Source organism: Portunus trituberculatus, chromosome 44 (assembly GCF_017591435.1).
Source record: "Portunus trituberculatus isolate SZX2019 chromosome 44, ASM1759143v1, whole genome shotgun sequence".
Taxonomy (NCBI): domain Eukaryota; kingdom Metazoa; phylum Arthropoda; class Malacostraca; order Decapoda; family Portunidae; genus Portunus; species Portunus trituberculatus.
In genome coordinates this window covers 6,075,554-6,085,553 of record NC_059298.1, presented here as the reverse complement: position 1 = coordinate 6,085,553, position 10,000 = coordinate 6,075,554, and the positions used below count along the sequence as shown (strand labels likewise).

Sequence of the window (10,000 nt, the reverse complement as noted above, 5' to 3'; positions counted from 1 at the left end):
TTATTATTTGGTAATTTTATATAGATTCAGGAACTCATGAGGAGATTAAATTTGTGAAGACTGTGGCCATTAATCTTTTGACCTCCATAGACCCTCCTAAATGTAAATAAATTGGTCTAATCGTACACAGATCTCAAGGTATAAATGTATCCCAGTACTGAAGGGGTTAAGCAGAACACGTAGTGGGAGAGGCGTGTTGTTGTGGCATGGTAGCACCTGAGGCCCCAAGCCATCCCAGGAAAGTGTGCCAAAATATCTCCTGCTGGTCACCCGCGCACAGCACACTCAGGAAGGTGCTCAGTGATGGCTTTTTCTGTCGAAGAAAATAAAATACTTTATCATAAAAAAAAACTTATCTAATATGTCACGTCAGACTGATTCAGTTGTTTTAACTAAATGCCAAAAAAGAAAATAATTTATAGGGAAATGCCGTAATACATTGTGATGTTCATGAAAGTTATGTGATATGCAATAGTAGGTTGAGATGCTTATTAAAACCATGAAACAATTAACTATACGAAACCTGAAAAATGATACGGTATAAGAAAGCACTGCTCCTTCCTTCCACACAAACCTTCGACTCAACCAAGATGGCTTTATGCTTTTGTACATCCGCTGACGATGGACAGATGAAAGGTGTCTCTGAACATGGAGAACAAGGATCTACTGAGTTTTCATTTTCTAGAAATATGACAGGACTTAGTTCTGTTTTATCTCTTGCAGTATCTCTTGAGTCTATGTGGCCACTAGAAATCATATTAGAGAGTTTCTGCTTCTTCGGGGACTTGGAACGAGACCTGCACACCGTCGTATCCACACTCAAAGACTTCGAACAGTTAGTGGCCTCGAGTACCTTCGTGTCTTCTTGAGGTGGACTTTGAGGATGCAGATCCTTTTTCGGCTTGAAATCTTCCCATTTGCTTGATCGCGGGACAGGAATCTTTCTAACTTGCTTGAGGACGCCAACAATACCACTAGTGTCGGGGGTTCCTTTTCTGGGCTTCAGGTCCTTGGTGGAAAAAAATAAGTCATAAAATGATGATAATATTGATTATGATGATATGATGATAATGATGATAATGATGTTAATATTAATAATAATAATAATAATAATAATAATAATAATAATAATAATAATAATAATAATAAAATGATAATAATAATAATAATAATAATAATAATAATAATAATAATAATAATAATAATAATAATAATAATAATAATAATAATAATAATAATAATAATAATGATAAGAATAAGAATAAGAAGAGGAGAAAAAGGAGGAGGCGAAGGAGGAGGAGGAAGAAGAAGAAAAAGAAAAAGAAGATGAAGAAAGAAGAAAAGAAAAAGATGAACAAAACAGAAAAGAAGAAGAAGAAGAAGAAGAAGAAGAAGAAGAAGAAGAAGAAGAAGAAGAAGAAGAAGAAGAAGAAGAAGAAGAAGAAGAAGAAGAAGAAGAAGAAGAAGAAGAAGAAGAAGAAGAAGAAGAAGAAGAAGAAGAAGAAGAAGAAGAAGAAGAAGAAGAAGAAGAAGAAGAAGAAGAAGAAGAAGAAGAAGAAGAAGAAGAAGAAGAAGAAGAAGAAGAAGAAGAAGAAGAAGAAGAAGAAGAAGAAGAAGAAGAAGAAGAAGAAGAAGAAGAAGAAGAAGAAGAAGAAGAAGAAGAATAATAATAATAATAATAATAATAATAATAATAATAATAATAATAATAATAATAATAATAATAACAATAATAATAATAATAATAATAATAATAATAATAATAATAATAATAAGAAGAAGAAGAAGAAGAAGAAGAAGAAGAAGAAGAAGAGAAGGATGAAGAAGAAATGTAGGATGAAACTGGACTAGCTAATTAAAAAACAATTAATATGCATGACACACACAAGTCAAGAAGTACTCACTAGAATAAGTAATCTCCGAAGGTAAAGCATTCAATATACGCCCATATTGAAAAAAAAGAATAATAACAATGCAAAAATTTAAATATTCAGGCAATACAGTAATCATGATATACTGCTAAACCAACTAATGTATAATGCTATGAGATGTAATTTTGATGCCATAATGTTTTCTAATCATTATTATACAGACAAAATATCAACAATCAATTATTAATGAAAGGCAAACTTCACGGAAGCACAGGGTTTCTTTTTCCCATTTTCTGTTTCTTGGAAGTTCTTTCTCATTAACCTTATATGCACTAAAACATCTTTCGGGTACAATGTTTCTTGGCATGATTACACATTGAACTCATTCGTAAGTAAGTAAACGACGAAAAGAGATAAGTTTTAGGGAGAGGTTTCACACAGCTGGAGTGACGCTCCATACGCACAACATTTTGCAGCTTCTGGTCCGCTTTAAGATGAGGTGACTGAGTTTAGGCATGTTCTCTAAAGCATACTCTATTATCGTTAATGAAATAGAATTTGAGATATATCATCTACTGACGTACACATTTCAAGTCTTTCTCAAGACTTTCTCAAGAATCTTGGACTTCCAGTAAATGTTATTGGCAATTTAAGGTAAGGTGCCATAAATTTCTCTTTAAATCTGAAGACTTAGTGTCTACACAAATTATAAATTGACAGCTTTCACTCAACACTAATAAGACTGTGATTAATCTTCTATTTTGGTAATTTGTACACAAACCTACAGGTACAAGTCGTTTTCAATGAATCTTAGCCCCAAATTATTCCCATCATTTTATAAATACGTGTGTATGTGTGTGTGTGTGTGTGTGTGTGTGTGTGTGTGTGTGTGTGTGTGTGTGTGTGTGTGTGTGTGTGTGTGTGTGTGTGTGTGTGTGTGTGTGTGTGTGTGTGTGTGTGTGTGTGTGTGTGTGTGTGTGTGTGTGTGTGTGTGTGTGTGTGTGTGTGTGTGTGTGTGTGTGTTGTGTACAGAACAAATGCTACAACTGAGGATTCGAGACCCTTATTTCGGAAACAGTCCATTAATGTACTCTGCTGAACCCAGCTTAGCCTCAACCGTCACCTTCAGTTTCCAGCTGCCCTGATTCACATAGTGTTCCATCTAGTTTCAAGACAAAGAAATTCACATTTCGAGCTAATATACAAACACACGGTAAAGTAAAGAATAGACAGACTTTGGTATACCTTAAAACATTATGTCTATGTATTTGCGGACTGAACTCATACTACACATTAAGAACAAGTTGTAGCCGGAAAGAACAGTAATGTATTGATATTTCTTTGAGAAAAGCAGTATTGGTATAAATCTTAAAAAAATAAACAAACAAACCTCTAACTGTTAATCTTTGTCACCACTAGGTTACGTCACAATAAGCTAATAAAGGGACTAAATTATTCTAAAATACTATTCTGAATTAAGGAGAGTAATCACACGAATGGAAATATATATATATATATATATATATATATATATATATATATATATATATATATATATATATATATATATATATATATATATATATATATATATATATATATATATATATATATATATATATATATATATATATATATATATATATATATATATATATATATATATATATATATATATATATATATATATATATATATATATATATATATATATATATATATATATATATATATATATATATATATATATATATATATTTTTTTTTTTTTTTTTTCTGAGAAACCGAAGATAAGTAATTAAAGTGGGAAATACTCCCTAGTCAAATGCCCTCTTGAATATATGAATTAAGATATAAACACATAAATATTTAAACACAATACAGCAATTGTCATTCAAAGTTACCTGTAGAAGAAGGGCGAGGAGACGAGTGCGTGCCTGCAATGCGGCTTTCATAGCGTTGTGCAGTGCCCAAGCAGCCCAAGGGGTCTCCAGCAAACACGGAGTTACCACCACCACCACGCAGCGGCAATCATACACCATCTCCGCCACTTCCTCGAGGATCACTGTGGTAGACACACACACACACACACACACACACACACACACACACACACACACACACACACACACACACATTCAAACTTGTCATACAGGTGCTAGACTTCATTGATTACATGAACATGTACATATGTACTAAGTGCAAAATCATACATGTTTATACAAGAAGGAAAGGTCCATAAACCATTGCTAGAGAAATAGAACGAGAGAGAGGATTACGCACTGCTTCCACCGCACATGTCCCGTTGTGGCAGGAAACACGTGTAGCCAAAGGAGTCTTCCAATGCCGGCAACAGGAAGGAGCATACCCAGCGGGAGGCAGACTCTCCGTGAACCAGGAACACATCGTACTGGTGGTCCTCTGGGGAGAGACAGACCAATGGAGCTGACTGCCAGTGTGTGTGTGTGTGTGTGTGTGTGATAGAGAGAGAGAGAGAGAGGAGGTGGGGGAGCGGGGGATGCAAGCAGCTATACTTGTACAAATACTGACAGCACTCTGGAATGAAGCCATGAAGAATCTACAAAATATCAACAATGACATCTTCTCACAAAAAGTAAACAGAGAAGGAAAGAGAATCGAGACGAAAAGGTATTGAAGGAAAGAGGGCCTGAGAGAGAAAGAAAGAGGTTAGCTACGGATGGAAAACAATATATTGAGGAAATGTTGTTCCACTTATTAGTGACCGAAAAAACAACACCAAATCATCGGCCTATCATATCCGTATAATGTTAACAAGGAAACTGTAGAAATATTATTGTAAAATTTGCTACTTTGCTGTTGTTGTTGTTGTTGTTGTTGTTGTTAATCTCATCTACATCTTCATTATCATTATTATTATTATTATTATTATTACTAATATTGTTATTGTTATCATCATCATCATCATCATTATAATTGTCATTATTATGACCTATTTATCAATACGCCTCTTGTACCTTCACTCTTCCGCGTACCATGCACGCCTTGGTATCTTATGTCTGTTCATTCTGACTAAGTCCTTTTCACCTCCTCCTTCCTTTCGTGTTATACACTTCCTCCTCCTTCTCTTTCTCTTCCTCCTCCTTTTTTTTCCTAAGTCCTATATACCTTCCCCCTTTCCTTCCTTCTGTTTATTCACCTCTTCCTCCATCCCTCATCTTTTACCTCTTGTTATTCCTTCTCCTCCTCTTCCTACTTCTCTCTCTCTTCCTCTTGAGTATACACTTCAAACGTTGTCATAATTGAATGTTCATACCGTGGTATATTCACAAAAGACGTACCACTAATTATTATCATTACAACAAAAACAAAGGAACACGAAAACGACAACAACGATAATAGCAACTACTGCTACAACTGTTATTACTACTAGTATTACTACCATTACTAGTACTAATGCTACTGCTACTACTACTACCACTACTACTACTACTACTACTACTACTACTACTACTACTACTACTACTACTACTACTACTACTACTACTACTACTACTACTACTACTACTACTACTACTACTACTACTAGAGAAAACCAAAAAGTTTGGGTATTTATTTCGGAAGAATGAAAATGAAAACCACATCATTTATCAATGTAAGTACTCTTGACTTGAATACACTTGAACCACTTATCACGAAGGTTCTGGATTCCTGCCAGCCAGAAGGATTCCAAATGCTCCTTCAAACACATCGTCACGGTCTCCTTAACCTCATCATCATTATCATCATCTTCATGGAATCTCCGCTCCCGCAACGAGGACTTGAGCTAACGGAATAGAAAGTAGTCACTGTTGGAGGTGGATGATTGAGCTGCTCGAAGCCGCAGTCCCTCAGAGTAACATAGGCACGGCGGGCATTATAGACCGGAGCGTTGTCGTGGAGGAGGACACCACAGATCAACTTGTCTCGCCTCTTCTGACGGATAGTCCCTCAAGCCAGTTGGGTCTTTATTGTACAGACTCAACGGTTCCTCCGAACTTAGGCAGCACTGAAGTCGATCATGCAGAGAAAGACATTGGGGTATCCAACAAGAAGAAACTTTGCTCACGCTCAGTTGATTGTGAATAATGGTGCAAATTCTTCCATGAGAAATTCCAATCTCCAACGAAATTTCCTTCACCTTCATTCGCCGATTTGTTCATGATCATTGCCTCCACATGATCAACAGTGTCTTTTGAAGCCGCCTAGGAGGGGCATCCTACACAGGAATCACTTTCAAGGGACTCATGGCCATGACAAAATTCCTTGTGCTAATTGGTAATTGTGGCATGTGAAGGGGCAGTGTCGTATACACCGTACACGGTACTCGATCTTGTCCATTGTTGCCGATTCCTAAATTTCCTGCCAACTGCGTCCACTGATCGCTCCTTCAAAACTAAGGAGAGAGCAAGGGAGCTGAGTGGTACTATTTGTGAACATGTCATAACCTGTTCTAACCAGACACAATACGACACGACTGGTTGCGCTAACTAATATACCGAATTGCAGAACTTTTTCACTGTCCCTATTGCTACCACTTCTACTACTATTACTACTACTACTACTACTACTACTACTACTACTACTACTACTACTACTACTACTACTACTACTACTACTACTGTTACTACTACTACTACTACTACTACTACTACTACTACTACTACTACTACTACTTCTAACTACTACTACTACTACTACTACTACTGCTACTAACTACTACTACTACTATACGTCATGTAGAGCTTTTTAGTAAACATATAACCCTGGTGGCCTCTTGCAGCTTTCCTCAATCTTTTAAATTCCCAGAGATTATATACCTGCATACTCTTCTATTTTGTACATAAAACCATGTACTTACTGCCTATAGTGATTGATTTCACATTTATATCCCTCAATATAACTCATATACACCACAGTCTACATTTACCACAGTGCAATATATCACATGTTCAACTGGATGTCTTAACTTGAGGAAGAAGGCATTGGAATTCCTTGTCACAAGAAATTGTTCCCTAAAAGATATAAAAAAAAAAAAAAATTCAAGCCTAAAATGCATAATAAAGTACAGCCTAATAAATATACCAGTATTAGAATCAGTATGTGTGCAACAAAAGGGTAATTTAAACTAAACATAACATGTGAGATATGTCAGTTTCATTATCACGTCACGAAATGAAGAAAAAGAATATAACCCCATGGAACTTCAATCTTTGTCGAAGCCTTTCATGAATTAATCTCGTTATAAATTCACTACAAGACCTAATCTCTTCCAAAACTTCAAAATTCAGAATCTTTTTAACTTTACTTATCTGTCTTTATTGTCCTTATATGTAAAAGAAATTGGTCGAGGTTTTTTTTTATACACGAGGGGAATCTAGCCAAGGGCAACAAACAGTATAAGAAAAGGCCCACTGGATTGACAGTTTCCTTAAAGAAATAAAAAATGATCCAAAAGACGGATAAATGTCTTGATACCTCCCTCTTAAATGAAGTCAAGTAGTAGGAAGATGGAAATACAGAAGCAGGCAAGGAGTTCCAGAGTTTACCAGAAAAAGGTATGAATGACTGAGAGGAAGAAGAAAGCCTTGTACAGCAAGGCCACAGGAGGAGGGGAGGTATGCAGTTAGCAAGATCAGTAGAGCAGTTAGCATGAAAATAGCGATAAAAGATAGAAAGAGATGCAACATTTCGACGGTGAGAAAGAGGCTGAAGACAGTCAGTCAGAGGAAGGAGTTGATGAGACGAAAAACTTTTGATTCCACCCTATCTAATAAAACTGTGTGATGGAACCTCCCCAAACATGCGAAGAGTACTCCATACAAGGATGGATAAGGAGGGGAGAGAAAAACTGGCGGAGACGCCTCAGAACGCCTAATTCTATAGAAGCTGTTTTAGCAAGAGATGAGATGTGAAGTTGCCAGTTAAGATTATGAGTAACGGACAGACCGAGGATATTCAGTGTCGAAGAGGGGGACAGCTGAGTGTCATTGAAAAAGAAGGGATAGTTGTCTGGAAGGTTGTGTCAAGTTGATACATGGAGGAAATGAGTTTTTGAGGCATTGAACACTAAAGTTTTCTGTGCCCCAATCAGAAATCTTAGAAAGATTAGAAGTCAGGCATTCTGTGGCGTCTCTGCTTGATCTGATGACTTCCTGAAGGGTTGGTCGTCTCTAAAAGGATGTGGATAGATGTAGAGTGGTATCATCAGCGTAGGAGTGGATAGGGCAAGAAATTTGGTTAAGATCATTAATAAATAACAGAAAGAGAGTGGGTGACAGGACAGAACCCTAAGGAACACCACTATTAATAGATTTAGAACAGTGGCCGTCTACCACGGCTGCAATAGAACAGTCGGAAAAGAAACTTGAGATAAAGTTGCAGAGAAGGATAGAAACCGTAGGAAGGCAGTTTTGAAATTAAAGCTTTGTGCCAGACTCTATTACGCATGCATACTCACACGCAGTCACACACGTACATGCACACACACACACAAAAAAAAAAGATATATGAACGATAATAGATAAAATTAATAAATAAATCAATAAAATCAATAAAAAGATCAATGATGAAAAGAAAATATTCTCTTGATTACTGTTCTCATACAAAAATAAAAAGATTAAATAAGGAGCTCCAATAGGTAGCTCTTATTTACTATTTTCCTTCATATTTAGCTCATGAAGGCACAATAGATTCATTTTGCTGGAGATAAGGCTGTTCATCATTGTGGAAAAGAGGAAAGGTCAGATCGCTAAAAATGAAAATTCGACACAATCTTTCATGGTGTCTTGTTCTTACTGGTCAAGCTAGCAAGGGACACATTCACCAGGTGTTGGCCAGCAACGAAACATTCCACAGTATACTATTTGTTTACATCGTATACCCCTTACTACGTATCTACACGGCACGGATGTAACCTTCGTGATAAAGGGAGGTTGTCCCAAAATAGATCTCCAAGGATGTGGCCTTTATACGTGTCAGAAGGCCTCTTTAGTTACGAGGTTGAAATTTGTGTAGATTTCTTATTATGCAACTTCACTAATATAGAAAACATGATACATTTGTTAATTCCAGTCAAAACAAGCTTCTTTCAATTCATGGATTATATTTTTTGATAAGAACGCTTTATACGTACAGGGAAAGCTTCAAGAATGCAAGGAAAACTTCATGGGTATATAAGGAAAGTTTCCTGAGTGTAAGAAAGGTTTCGGTCGTGAAAAAAATCTCATAGATGCAAGAAAGGGTGTAAGTAATCCTTGATGAGGTAGCATAGTGTCTGTTGTCAGGGCCAGGTCGCTGCTTCCACTAGGAAAGGGCGTATAGTCATCAACTTGCCTAAGAAAACATCCGATGTGTCATCTTCACACCGGATACTGGACAGGTGTTACTTCGTAAATAAACAACTCTTCACTTACAGCGTTGTAAGTGACATTAATAACTGCGTAGTATCAAATTACATATTGAATCCTTTCAAAACAATTATCTTAAAAAAAAAAAAACTTATGTAACATTGCTATCTTGGGAGTTTATATGCTTTGAGATGTGCTTCGCAAGGTTGTTAGCAACACATCACATACAAGTACAACAACACCTAAGCAATCATCGCTCAGGGCACAGTTCTAGGTGGTGTGGAGCGACCTTGTCACATCTGTGGGACGTCCATCCACTCATCAGGCTTCTATGGAAATGTAGCAATAGTAGACAACATCCTCTTTGTCTTAACATCCTCTGTCTCTTAACTTATGCTTCCATGGCACCCAAAATTGAAAAAAAGGACAATATTATTTCTAAGTGTGTGTGTGTGTGTGTGTGTGTGTGTGTTTATGCGGTTTATTTACCTTTCACATGTGACTTTTATTTATTATTAATATCTTTATTTTTTCATTAGATACGAAGATGTCAAGCTATACGTGCCACGATTTTTTTTTTTTTTTACGTCAAGGCCTATAGCGCCTGTAGGGACACTTGAAGAGTATTTAGGAAGCGTTATTCAGTTTCCGCCCGTTAGTGGCGCAGGCAATTTTATTTATAGTGGTACCTATTAGGGCCTATATCACCACCCAGGCGCATGTTGGGTGTAACCACCTAGAACCTTGGTATCATGGTGACATG

At 36.5% G+C, this 10,000-nt stretch overlaps 1 protein-coding gene across 3 annotated transcripts in view; it reads right to left on the bottom strand.

The window, feature by feature from the left end:
* The window catches only part of LOC123518615, a 33,730-nt gene that overhangs the window by 1,260 nt on the left and 22,470 nt on the right, over positions 1–10,000 (bottom strand). For all 3 annotated transcript variants that reach the window (XM_045279513.1, XM_045279512.1, XM_045279514.1), the window contains exons 8-11: positions 4,154–4,291; positions 3,775–3,935; positions 575–1,009; positions 1–313 (exon numbers count right to left, since the gene is read on the bottom strand). The exon at positions 1–313 is cut by the window's left edge and continues 255 nt beyond it. In XM_045279513.1, the coding sequence (XP_045135448.1) occupies positions 167–313; positions 575–1,009; positions 3,775–3,935; positions 4,154–4,291 (881 nt within the window). In that variant the 3' untranslated portion in view covers positions 1–166. The remainder of the gene's footprint in view (positions 314–574; positions 1,010–3,774; positions 3,936–4,153; positions 4,292–10,000) is intronic.